General features: G+C 34.3%; 1 protein-coding gene and 10 non-coding genes across 12 annotated transcripts in view; 10 read left to right on the plus strand and 1 right to left on the minus strand.

Moving 5' to 3' along the window:
• LOC129976645 (retinaldehyde-binding protein 1-like) overlaps nt 1-13,322 on the minus strand; it is a 112,094-nt gene that overhangs the window by 18,165 nt on the left and 80,607 nt on the right. The window contains exons 1-2 of one of the 2 annotated variants that reach the window (XM_056090325.1): nt 5,184-5,423; nt 1,135-1,296 (exon numbers count right to left, since the gene is read on the minus strand). In XM_056090325.1, coding sequence (XP_055946300.1) covers nt 1,135-1,294 — 160 coding nt within the window. In that variant the 5' untranslated portion in view covers nt 1,295-1,296; nt 5,184-5,423. Of the gene's footprint in view, nt 1-1,134; nt 1,297-5,183; nt 5,424-13,322 lie in introns of those variants that run through there. The other variant, XM_056090326.1, reaches the window with a different exon arrangement.
• On the plus strand, nt 8,633-8,704 carry Trnac-gca (transfer RNA cysteine (anticodon GCA)). The gene has a single exon. It is a non-coding gene; the product is annotated as a tRNA-Cys (tRNA).
• On the plus strand, nt 9,462-9,533 carry Trnac-gca (transfer RNA cysteine (anticodon GCA)). The gene has a single exon. It is a non-coding gene; the product is annotated as a tRNA-Cys (tRNA).
• Trnac-aca (transfer RNA cysteine (anticodon ACA)) lies at nt 9,669-9,740 on the plus strand. The gene has a single exon. It is a non-coding gene; the product is annotated as a tRNA-Cys (tRNA).
• On the plus strand, nt 10,292-10,363 carry Trnac-gca (transfer RNA cysteine (anticodon GCA)). The gene has a single exon. It is a non-coding gene; the product is annotated as a tRNA-Cys (tRNA).
• Trnac-aca (transfer RNA cysteine (anticodon ACA)) lies at nt 10,499-10,570 on the plus strand. Its single transcript has one exon. It is a non-coding gene; the product is annotated as a tRNA-Cys (tRNA).
• On the plus strand, nt 10,915-10,986 carry Trnac-gca (transfer RNA cysteine (anticodon GCA)). The gene has a single exon. It is a non-coding gene; the product is annotated as a tRNA-Cys (tRNA).
• Trnac-gca (transfer RNA cysteine (anticodon GCA)) lies at nt 11,952-12,023 on the plus strand. Its single transcript has one exon. It is a non-coding gene; the product is annotated as a tRNA-Cys (tRNA).
• On the plus strand, nt 12,366-12,437 carry Trnac-gca (transfer RNA cysteine (anticodon GCA)). The gene has a single exon. It is a non-coding gene; the product is annotated as a tRNA-Cys (tRNA).
• Nucleotides 12,573-12,644, plus strand: Trnac-aca (transfer RNA cysteine (anticodon ACA)). The gene has a single exon. It is a non-coding gene; the product is annotated as a tRNA-Cys (tRNA).
• On the plus strand, nt 12,989-13,060 carry Trnac-gca (transfer RNA cysteine (anticodon GCA)). Its single transcript has one exon. It is a non-coding gene; the product is annotated as a tRNA-Cys (tRNA).

The following is a 13,322-nucleotide window of genomic DNA, read 5'->3' on the forward strand; positions in this document are numbered from 1 at the left end:
TGTAAAAGAAAATAGCTACTAGAGAGTAGTATATAAATAACAAAGGGCCGGGATAGCCTGGCTGGTAGGGCGTTGGATTCGCATCTCTTGGATTGTGAGCTCGAACCCGCCAGTCGAAGACTCTCCGTGTGTGTGTGTGGTGGCTGGCGCAAGTATAAATCTGTCGTGGTCACAAAGTCCTCCATGTCGAGAGTAATACCACTAGGGGCACTGGATCAGAGGTGATCGTTCTCTGATTCAGGTCTAAATGACGTTCTGTGTTTGAATGAATGGAATGTAAGAATGAAGTTCGCCCCGTAAAAAAGGTTGCGACGCGTGAGTAGCTAAGTCTTATTCTTGGCCCTAGATGACGCTACTGTAAAACAAGAGACGCAATAATTTCGGCTTAAATTCGCTAACAATTAGTCAGCGGGTTTGTCTATGACAAGTGCCGACAGAAAAAAACATATAAATAACAGGTCATCTTAAAAGTATTCGAACTTGTTTGCAAACCTTATCTAAAAAGTGATTTTTAAAAAATCAGTAACAAGCAGTTTTTAATATTATTATTTAGCCATCTCATTTATTTGATTTCAAGTATCTCTAAATATTGTAACACTTCAAAGATTAGAAGAATTCCCTACACTTCTCAGAAACCTCAATGACAGCCTGAATTGATAGGTTCATATAAAAAACAGGGTCCCGCTCAGATGGTGACTACTAAGCAAATGTTTGCTCAAACATCTTTTGAGAATTCTGAGGAATTTTCTATTTTACCAAATCTATTTGAGCTAGTGTGTCTGGCAAAGCCCGCCCGTTAAGTATTCAATCAATCGCACGAAACGAAAGGAACATAAATCTAGGAGTGATATCCAGCCATTTTGAGCGCTCGCAGTAGTTTTGTTGAACGGACGTTTGAGTCTATCACTATTGTTAAAGTATCTGATTATACAGTATCTGTATTGTTTGCAAAGGATAAATTTAATAAATCGTAATGGAATGACTACAGTAGTTACTATTCATTTTTGAGATGTCATTTTTATTTAGCTCATTAATTACTCCAAAATAAACAGGGCACCTTTTGCTAACTATTATGATGATAACAGTAAATAATTTTCGTAAACATAAGAAATTCTAAAAATTGAGAATGCTTACTTTTAATTAATTCTCTTAGTTGCTTGATTGAAGAAGAGCGCGTGCTCTCGGTTTCGTTCAGTTCCTGCTTTGCTTTTTGTATCATATGAGGTGTCAGGTGATCGAGGTGAAAAGGCAGAAAGCCTTTACTTTCTAAATCGTCTTTGTAGGTTGAAGACATACCTACAACAATAAATATACATTTCATCATGAAAGAGTAGAATATAGAAATATTAAACACCGAATTTGGCTACTATTAAACAAAATGGATTACATGAAAAAGGCCATTTAATTTAATTAGTAGCTAATCATCAAAAATAACCAATTCTCAAAGGAAATTTTATATGTAGTTTTACTTATCGTTTATTAAAATGTGCAATGTTTGAACAGAGCTTTTGAGCTCAATAATAGTTAATCGCCGACAGTTACAACAATTACAAGAAAGGGGAAATAAAATTATAATTACTTTACCCCTTCACACATGAATTACTTAGCCATCTAATTAGATGACACATCCAATATGAAAAAAATTATAATTATTTTAATTCCAACTATAATCCAAGAGTATTTGAAATAATGTTGCGTTTTCAAGCGATTTTTGCATTTTAAATTACTTAACGCTTTTACTTAATTGCAGATTTAAAATTAAAAATTCAGTAATTCGAGGCACGAGTCAGACTCGTCATTGTATGCAAAAGGGTTAAAGAATCATAAAAATTATAACATTTTTTGCATAAAATGATAGTTAATATAATTTATATCTATAAATAGGATAACATATATTTCAAGAGAAAGAGAACCAGTTGGTGAGATATGTTAATTTTTTTTATAACCTATTCTCATCAAAATATTCAGTGGCATTCAGGACTCGTTCAGATGAGGATAGCTTAGCGACACTAAAAGGGTCAGCGGATTGCAAATATTCTGGGGGAGGGGGAGAGGCTTACAGTACTTAATGTGGCATAGTATTTTCTTTACCATTACCACTATTATTGAGTTTCTTAACAAATTCACTTATGATTTTTTTAATGAAACTATAAAGGATTGTTAGTTAAATGTCTTTTCTTGTTTTATTATTTCTGATTAACCGTAGATTTTCTTTTATTTGAAGGATTGTTTTTCTTTGTAGTTATTTTTTCGTATTATTTCTATTATAATTTTTTTTGTTAATAATATTATTTCTATTCTTCTTTTTTTTGTTAGTTGTTTTCTTTGTAATTCTATATTTTTTGTTAGTTATTTTCTTTGTATTATATCTATTTTTTCTTTTCTGTTAGTTGCTTTCTTTTTATTATTTCTATTTTTCTTTTTTTATTAGTTATTTTCTTTGTATTATATCTACTTTTCTTTTTCGTTAGTTGTTTTCTTTGTATTATTTCTATACCGTTCTTTGTAGTTAATTTATATTAGTACTAACAGCTGAAGCTGAAACTGATGAAGATTGTGCAGATTGAAGATCTCGAACCAAAAGCCCTCCTGTTCTGAAGCCGAGATCTTACCACTAGGCCACCGCGGCCACTTTTTTATGCATTATTGTTTTATTGCAGATTAAAATTTAATGCCATTTTTTTTGTTGAAATTTGATATAATAATATTTTAATATTTTCTGGAGATTTTGAACTTGAGAATAAACAATCTATTCATTTAGAAATATTCAATAGTTATTTTAAAGATTCCCAATGTTGAAAAGTGGAGATATTCAGGCTATTTAACAGTTGAACTCAAATATTTAGAGATTGAATAGAAGGAGAACTTTTGTTATAAGTTCTGAAATTAAGAAATATATATATTAAACTATTTGCACGCGTTTTTAAAATCATTTCATAAACTTTTGAATCAGAAGTTTTTTCTTTATATCTCTTTTTAGCAAAAAAAAATATATGTTTTTTTTTCAATTAAAAAACGGCTTAACATTTAACTGATATAATTTGATTTGGCTGATGTTTCAAGTGTCTATTTTATGCCCAAATTCAAAAATATTTCAATTTTATTTCGTTTTTCAAAAGAAAAATGTAGGTTTATGACTACATCCCAAATGTAGTCATATGCCTTAACTAAAATTCAATAAAATCGCTAAAGGTGACTATTTATACAATGAAAAATCTGTAAATGTATTTAATTCAGAATATTATAAAAATAATGCTCCAAAATTAATTTTAAAAAATACGATATTTTAATTTGAATAAGTTAGAATGCACAGTATTTATAATTAAATGACATCACAAATTAAATCTTCCAAAATATAGCAAAAAAAAAAAAAATCTTGAGGGGTTTTACCCCTCTAAAGTTATATGGTCTCTTGTCAATTTCTTTCTTTATCTATTTAATACTACAGCCCTTTTAACCAGCTGGTTGCCGAAGACGGCTAGTGAGCAATAAATATATGTATATAAATTGAGCCTTTTTTGGTTAAAGTCCACTTCGTATGAAATATAGGGCGAAAATGATGATACAAATATGAATTCAACATCTCGGTAACGTGACGAAATTCAGATATAAAGTTAACACTACATTTTAAAAATGTATTAAAACATGTACAAACATGTTTTAATACATTAAAAATGTATTAAAACAAAACATTTTTAAAAATGTATTAAAAATCACAGATGTATAAAACATTCATTTTTTTACATCTGTATAAATCATAAAAATTTCACTTATTACATTATGTAAATTTTCATCATTTTTTTTTTCATTTTAAACCTTATCAGTAATTAATATTTAAAAAATTAAATTAAAGCATTTTATTATAATGAAATCCATTCAAAATGAAAAAATAAACCAATTTTTTTATACTTCGGTTATTAAAAATGAATAATAAAGAAAAAACAAAGTGGAAATATGCAGTAACAATTAATTTGATTGATAATTAAATTTCCTTAATAACAGTGAAAATTATTGTTGTTATGAAAATAATTAATTATAAAACATTTTTAAAAATGTATTAAAAATAAGAGATGTATAAAACATTCATTTTTTTACATCTTACATTATAAATCATAAAAAATTCACTTATTACATTCATGTATTATGTTACATACATTATATTATATTAATAATTAACATCATATTACATTATGTATTAATTATAAAACATTTTTTAAAAATGTATTAAAATTAAAGAAATAATTATCAAACTATAAATTATTATTTTTAAAAAAGTTATTTAAAATTTTTTAATAATGTAAAAAGAATGATTAAACTATGATAATTTCCAAAGTTACCATGAAATAACTGGAAAGTTTTTAATTATTTGTTTTATAAATTAAAATACTTATTAAATTTCAAAAAGTGTGCAGATATTAACCCTGAAATATTATATATGTATGGTGTAACTTTAAACTTAATAATCTTCAAAGGACAGACGTATAGAGACACTTTATTATTAGTAAAGATGAAATGTGTAAGGTTCAATATATTCAACGAATGATTGAACTGTGGATGCACATTAATATCTATTGAAACATAGTTTACAATAGTAAACGCTCAATCAAATAACGATGGTTAATTTCTGATGGGATTAAAACATACCATTAACCTCATTTTTAAAAATCAAATTATGATTAAAAATTCACTTACTACATTCTATACTTTATTTCATCTACTGGTTTATTTTCTCAACTGTATTATTAATATATATCTGTTTAGGGAAGGATTGTCCCTTAGATTCAAATTGGAATCTATAGATTGTTTAAATATTCCAGGAAATTTTGTAACAAAATTATATTTTTTTTAGTAGTTTTATTATTGTATTAAAAAAAATGTAAAAATGTGTAAAACGATGTATGCATGGAGTACATATAAATCAGGTAAGTTGTTAAACTAAACATGAAAAATGAATTAATTATTTCCACTTAGCCTAAGAATTTTAGTATCAACATTTCAAAATGTAAATATTAAATATTTAAAAACAGTGATCCATCAAAATCAAACTAAAAATTTAAACAAATTACATTTTAAATATTATATAGGTTATACTTAATGTTAAATATCCATACATTTAATCCATCAATAATTAGTATACTGTCAATGATTTGATTTGGCATCCATCGAATAAGGAAATATCTTACCTTTCCAAACAGAATTAGGCCAAGTTCAAAACACAAGATGTTTGCAATTGTAAATAATCTCTCGACTTACTAACATATTATTCAATTAGTTGAATAAAAATATACGCGAAACTTATTTATTATTGATATCAGTTGATAAAATATCAACGCTGTCATTTTCACCTTGAGTACGCTAAGAGTTGGATTGATAAGATAATATCGTGGACACTACCATCCTAAAATGAAACATCATGCGAATATCCGGTTTTGTAAATACAATGTTAAAAAAAAGTCTTATCAGAATCACTTAGCATTTATTTGTTTTTAAGATGCGGCCTTGGAATTACATAAGCAGCTGTCAGCCCTCTAGCGTATGGAATATGCAACTAACGCAGCAACATTCGGTATAACTTCATGTTGTTTAATTTGCCAAAAGGGGGGAGGAAATCCATTCATTGACTTAAAAGTTTCGGAACAAGATAGAGCCATAGCCTTTATTTGTCTATTTTGATTGTATTAGTCATAGCATTTATTTAGTGAGTAGCGTTTTTTACATCATATTAATAACTAAAAAAATGTCGATTTTAAAAGCAGAGTTAAATTAATATCCAATGATTTCAAATATGTTAAAGCATGAAATTAGAATTAAACTCTAAAAAATCTAATCTAAATTTAATCTGATATTTATTTTGTTAACACTTTCAACGCTACCGACGAGATATCTCGTCATTCAGATATTTCCAGTTACAGGTTTCTGTGGGCTAACATTTGTTTCTTATTGGTTGATACATATGTGTTAGAAAGTTCAACCTATCTAAACTGGCATCAGAGATTAATTTTAGCCCACAGAAACCTGTAATTAGAAGTATCTGAAAAACGAGATATCTCGTCATTCAGATATTTCCAGTTACAGATTTCTGTGGGCTAACATTCGTTTCTTATTGGTTGATAGATATGTATTAGAAAGTTCAACCTATCTAAACTGGCATCAGAGATTAATTTTAGCCCACAGAAACCTGTAATTAGAAGTATCTGAAAAACGAGATATCTCGTCATTCAGATATTTCCAGTTACAGATTTCTGTGGGCTAACATTCGTTTCTTATTGGTTGATAGATATGTATGAGAAAGTTCAACCTATCTAAACTGGCACAAGAGATTAATTTTAGCCCACAGAAACCTGTAATTAGAAGTATCTGAAAAACGAGATATCTCGTCAGTAGGCGTTGAAGGTGTTAAAGATCATAAGAGCTCTCAGAGATATTAAAAATAACCTGAATATTCCATTTTCATACAGCTTTCCATGATTTTGATATGCGGATGTGCGGCACGTGAAAATAAAAACATTAATTGTGTTTAAAATTATAATTCAAATAAAAAATAATTGAATAATTACATTTTAATCATTAAAAAAAACATAAAAATAAAAGAAGGTAGAAAAAAAGATTTAAGTATCGCTGAAATGCAAAGTTCCAGAATATTCAAATTAAAACAAATATAATTTTTCAGCAATCATGTGATCAAAAAATATTCGGAAAAAACTTTAAAATATCTATAAAATTTTAATAAATACGGCAACCGTAACGCTTTGGGAAATCCACTCTTGATGAGTTCTTACAATCTAAGAAGTAATTACTTACAAATTAGTCACTTTAAATGCAATAAGGACGTTTGAATGATATTTGCTACACACATAACGCAATTTCAGAAAAACACGCACACAAACATATATTTTTATTATGTTAAAACAAAGGAAGAAAATATCCAGATTATCTGCCTGTTTCACTGCAAATCATTTATACAGATCACGAAGCGACATAAAGTCACAAAAAGGTTACATTACAGGTATCAAGAGTCGGGGGTATAGCTCAGTGGTAGAGCATTCGAAAGCAGATTGGGAGATCCAAGATAAAAACCCGGGAGACCCCTGAAGTTGTGTTTTCCAAAGATCAAAATTTTTTTAACAATTACGTTTCGATAAATAAGGATACCAAAGTTAGCGTTCTGTTTTATAGACAGGTATTTCGCAAAATCTAGAAATATTATTCCATTTGAGACAGAGCAATGGGGGTACAGCTCGGTTGTAGAGCATTCGACATCAGACTGAGAGGTCCCCGGATCAAACCAGCGTGCCCCCTGAAGCTGTGTTTACCACAAATCAAATTTTTTCAACAACTACGATGAGTATGAAAAAATGAGTATTCAAGAGCATGCGTTCTGTTTTATAGGCAGCTATTTCGCATACTTTAGAAATATTATTCCATTGGAGGTAAATCTCCGGAGGTATAGCTGAGGGGTAGAGAATTCGACTGCAGATGAAGAGGCCCCCGTTTCAAACCTACACTATTTCAAAAATTACGTTTCGATAAATGAGGATAAAAGAGCAAGTTTTCTGCTTTATAGGCAGCTATTCCACATAATCTAGATATATTATTCCATTTTATACAGAGCAACGGGGGTATAGCTCACTAGTAGAGCATAAGACTGCAGACCCACAGGTCCCCGGTTCACAAGCGGGTTCCCTATGAAGTTGTGTTTTCCGGAGATCATGATTTTTCTTAAATTACGATTCGATAAATAAGGATACCAGAGCAAGCCTTCTGTTTTATAGACGGCTATTTCTCTTTATGTAGAAATATTATTCCAATTGAGACAGAGAACGGGAGTATAGCTCAGTGGTACAGCATTCGACTATAGAGCGAGAGGTCCCTTCTTCAATCCCGGGTGCCCCCTGAAATTTGGTTTTCCAGGTATCATGTTTTTATCTTTAATTACGTTTCGATAAATAAGGACACCAGAGAAAACGTTCTGCTTCATAGACAGCTATTTCGCATAATCCAGAAGCATTATTCCTGTTGAGACCGAGAAACGGGGTATAACTCAGTAGTAGAACATTCCCTAGGAGATCGAGAAGACCCCTGTTCAAACCCGGGTGCCCAATAAAGTTGCCTTTTTGAGAAATGTTGTTTATTTCTTTAATTACGTTTCAATAAAAAAAGGATAACAGAGCAAGCGTGTTGCTTTAGAAATATATTTCGCATAATCTAGAAGTATTCGAGACAGGGCAGCGGGGGTATAGCTCAGTGGTAGAGCATTCGACTGCAGATCGAAAGGTCCCGGATGCCCCCTGAAGTTGTTTTTTCTAGAAATGATGCCTATTTATTTAAATAAGTTTCGATTAAGAAGGATACCAGAGAAAGCGCTCTGCTTTAGAAATATATTTGGCATAATCCTGAAGTATTATTCCATTTGAGGCAGAGCCGAGGAGGTATAGCTCAGTGCTAGAGCATTCGGCTGCAGATCGAGAGGTCCTCGGTTCAAACCCGGGTGCCCCCTGATGTTATATTCATCCAAGATCAAAATTTTTTGAACAATTACGTTTCGATGAATAAGGAATCCAGAGAAAGCGTTTTGTTTCAGACAGATATTTCGCTTAATCTGGAAATATCATTCCAATTGAGGCAGAGCAGCGGGGGTATAGCTCAGTGGTAGAGCATTCGACTGCAGATCGAGATGTCCTCGGTTCAAACCCGGGTGCCCCCTGATGTATGTTTATCCGAGATCAAAATTTTTTGAACAATTACGTTTCGATGAATAAGGAATCCAGAGAAAGCGTTTTGTTTCAGACAGATATCTCGCTTTATCTCGAAATATCATTCCAATTGAAGCAGAGCAGCGAGGGTATAGCACAGTGGTAGAGCATTCGACTGCAGATCGAGAGGTCCTCGGTTCAAACCTGGGTGCCCCCTGATGTTATTTTTATCCAAAATCAAAATTTTTTGAACAATTACGTTTCGATGAATAAGGAATCCAAAGAAAGCGTTTTGTTTCAGACAGATATCTCGCTTAATCTCGAAATATCATTCCAATTGAAGCAGAGCAGCGGGGGTATAGCACAGTGGTAGAGCATTCGACTGCAGATCGAGAGGTCCTCGGTTCAAACCCGGGTGCCCCATGATGTTATGTTTATCCAAAATCAAAATGTTTTGAACAATTACGTTTCGATGAATAAGGAATCCAGAGAAAGCGTTTTGTTTCATAGACAGATATCTCGCTTAATCTGGAAATATCATTCCAATTGAGGCAGAGCAGCGGGGGAATAGATCAGTGGTAGAGCATTCGACTGCAGATCGAGAGGTCCTCGGTTCAAACCCGGGTGCCCCCTGATGTTATGTTTATCCAAGATCAAAATTCTTTGAAAAATCACGTTTCGATGAATAAGGAATTCAGAGAAAGCGTTTTGTTTCAGACAGATATTCCGCTTAATCTGGAAATATCATTCCAATTGAGGCAGTATAGCGGGGGTATAGCTCAGTGGTAGAGCATTCGACTGCAGATCGAGAGGTCCACGGTTCAAACCCGGGTACCCCCTGATGTTATATTTATCCAAGATCAAAATTTTTTGAACAATTACGTTTCGATGAATAAGGAATCCAGAGAAAGCGTTTTGTTTCAGACAGATATCTCGCTTAATCTCGAAATATCATTCCAATTGAGGCACAGCAGCGGAGGTATAGCTCAGTGGTACAGCATTCGACTACAGATCGAGAGGTCCTCGGTTCAAACCCGGGTGCCCCCTGATGTTATGTTTATCCAAAATCAAAATTTTTTGAACAATTACGTTTCGATGAATAAGGAATCCAGAGAAAGCGTTTTGTTTCATAGACAGATATTTCGCTTAATCTGGAAATATCATTCCAATTGAGGCAGAGCAGCGGGGGTATAGCACATTGGTAGAGCATTCGACTGCAGATCGAGAGGTCCTCGGTTCAAACCCGGGTGCCCCATGATGTTATGTTTATGCAAAATCAAAATTTTTTGAACAATTACGTTTCGATGAATAAGGAATCCAGAGAAAGCGTTTTGTTTCAGACAGATATCTCGCTTAATCTGGAAATATCATTCCAATTGAGGCAGAGCAGCGGGGGAATAGATCAGTGGTAGAGCATTCGACTGCAGATCGAGAGGTCCTCGGTTCAAACCCTCGTGCCCCCTGATGTTATGTTTATCCAAGATCAAAATTCTTTGAAAAATCACGTTTCGATGAATAAGGAATTCAGAGAAAGCGTTTTGTTTCAGACAGATATTCCGCTTAATCTGGAAATATCATTCCAATTGAGGCAGTATAGCGGGGGTATAGCTCAGTGGTAGAGCATTCGACTGCAGATCGAGAGGTCCACGGTTCAAACCCGGGTGCCCCCTGATGTTATATTTATCCAAGATCAAAATTTTTTGAACAATTACGTTTCGATGAATAAGGAATCCAGAGAAAGCGTTTTGTTTCAGACAGATATCTCGCTTAATCTCGAAATATCATTCCAATTGAGGCACAGCAGCGGAGGTATAGCTCAGTGGTACAGCATTCGACTACAGATCGAGAGGTCCTCGGTTCAAACCCGGGTGCCCCCTGATGTTATGTTTATCCAAAATCAAAATTTTTTGAACAATTACGTTTCGATGAATAAGGAATCCAGAGAAAGCGTTTTGTTTCATAGACAGATATTTCGCTTAATCTGGAAATATCATTCCAATTGAGGCAGAGCAGCGGGGGTATAGCACATTGGTAGAGCATTCGACTGCAGATCGAGAGGTCCTCGGTTCAAACCCGGGTGCCCCATGATGTTATGTTTATGCAAAATCAAAATTTTTTGAACAATTACGTTTCGATGAATAAGGAATCCAGAGAAAGCGTTTTGTTTCAGACAGATATCTCGCTTAATCTGGAAATATCATTCCAATTGAGGCAGAGCAGCGGGGGTATAGCTCAATGGTAGAGCATTCGACTGCAGATCGAGAGGTCCTCGGTTCAAACCCGGGTGCCCCCTGATGTTATGTTTATCCAAGATCAAAATTTTTTGAACAATTACGTTTTGATGAATAAGGAATTCAGAGAAAGTGTTTTGTTTCAGACAGATATTTCGCTTAATCTAGAAATATCATTCCAATTGAGGCAGTATAGCGTGGGTATAGCTTAGTGGTAGAGCATTCGACTGCAGATCGAGGGGTCCTCGGTTCAAACCTGGGTGCCCCCTGATGTTATGTTTACCCGAGATCAAAATTTTTTGAACAATTACGTTTCGATGAATAAGGAATCCAGAGAAAGCGTTTTGTTTCAGACAGATATCTCGCTTTATCTCGAAATATCATTCCAATTGAAGCAGAGCAGCGAGGGTATAGCACAGTGGTAGAGCATTCGACTGCAGATCGAGAGGTCCTCGGTTCAAACCTGGGTGCCCCCTGATGTTATGTTTATCCAAAATCAAAATTTTTTGAACAATTACGTTTCGATGAATAAGGAATCCAAAGAAAGCGTTTTGTTTCAGACAGATATCTCGCTTAATCTCGAAATATCATTCCAATTGAAGCAGAGCAGCGGGGGTATAGCACAGTGGTAGAGCATTCGACTGCAGATCGAGAGGTCCTCGGTTCAAACCCGGGTGCCCCATGATGTTATGTTTATCCAAAATCAAAATGTTTTGAACAATTACGTTTCGATGAATAAGGAATCCAGAGAAAGCGTTTTCTTTCATAGACAGATATCTCGCTTAATCTGGAAATATCATTCCAATTGAGGCAGAGCAGCGGGGGAATAGATCAGTGGTAGAGCATTCGACTGCAGATCGAGAGGTCCTCGGTTCAAACCCGGGTGCCCCCTGATGTTATGTTTATCCAAGATCAAAATTCTTTGAAAAATCACGTTTCGATGAATAAGGAATTCAGAGAAAGCGTTTTGTTTCAGACAGATATTCCGCTTAATCTGGAAATATCATTCCAATTGAGGCAGTATAGCGGGGGTATAGCTCAGTGGTAGAGCATTCGACTGCAGATCGAGAGGTCCGCGGTTCAAACCCGGGTGCCCCCTGATGTTATATTTATCCAAGATCAAAATTTTTTGAACAATTACGTTTCGATGAATAAGGAATCCAGAGAAAGCGTTTTGTTTCAGACAGATATCTCGCTTAATCTGGAAATATCATTCCAATTGAGGCAGAGCAGCGGGGGAATAGATCAGTGGTAGAGCATTCGACTGCAGATCGAGAGGTCCTCGGTTCAAACCCTCGTGCCCCCTGATGTTATGTTTATCCAAGATCAAAATTCTTTGAAAAATCACGTTTCGATGAATAAGGAATTCAGAGAAAGCGTTTTGTTTCAGACAGATATTCCGCTTAATCTGGAAATATCATTCCAATTGAGGCAGTATAGCGGGGGTATAGCTCAGTGGTAGAGCATTCGACTGCAGATCGAGAGGTCCACGGTTCAAACCCGGGTGCCCCCTGATGTTATATTTATCCAAGATCAAAATTTTTTGAACAATTACGTTTCGATGAATAAGGAATCCAGAGAAAGCGTTTTGTTTCAGACAGATATCTCGCTTAATCTCGAAATATCATTCCAATTGAGGCACAGCAGCGGAGGTATAGCTCAGTGGTACAGCATTCGACTACAGATCGAGAGGTCCTCGGTTCAAACCCGGGTGCCCCCTGATGTTATGTTTATCCAAAATCAAAATTTTTTGAACAATTACGTTTCGATGAATAAGGAATCCAGAGAAAGCGTTTTGTTTCATAGACAGATATTTCGCTTAATCTGGAAATATCATTCCAATTGAGGCAGAGCAGCGGGGGTATAGCACATTGGTAGAGCATTCGACTGCAGATCGAGAGGTCCTCGGTTCAAACCCGGGTGCCCCATGATGTTATGTTTATGCAAAATCAAAATTTTTTGAACAATTACGTTTCGATGAATAAGGAATCCAGAGAAAGCGTTTTGTTTCAGACAGATATCTCGCTTAATCTGGAAATATCATTCCAATTGAGGCAGAGCAGCGGGGGTATAGCTCAATGGTAGAGCAATCGACTGCAGATCGAGAGGTCCTCGGTTCAAACCCGGGTGCCCCCTGATGTTATGTTTATCCAAGATCAAAATTTTTTGAACAATTACGTTTCGATGAATAAGGAATTAAGAGAAAGTGTTTTGTTTCAGACAGATATTTCGCTTAATCTGGAAATATCATTCCAATTGAGGCAGTATAGCGTGGGTATAGCTTAGTGGTAGAGCATTCGACTGCAGATCGAGGGGTCCTCGGTTCAAACCTGGGTGCCCCCTGATGTTATGTTTACCCGAGATCAAAATTTTTTGAACAATTACGTTTCGATGAATA

The sequence above is a fragment of the Argiope bruennichi genome, chromosome 7, assembly GCF_947563725.1.
Source record: "Argiope bruennichi chromosome 7, qqArgBrue1.1, whole genome shotgun sequence".
In the NCBI taxonomy this organism is placed as follows: domain Eukaryota; kingdom Metazoa; phylum Arthropoda; class Arachnida; order Araneae; family Araneidae; genus Argiope; species Argiope bruennichi.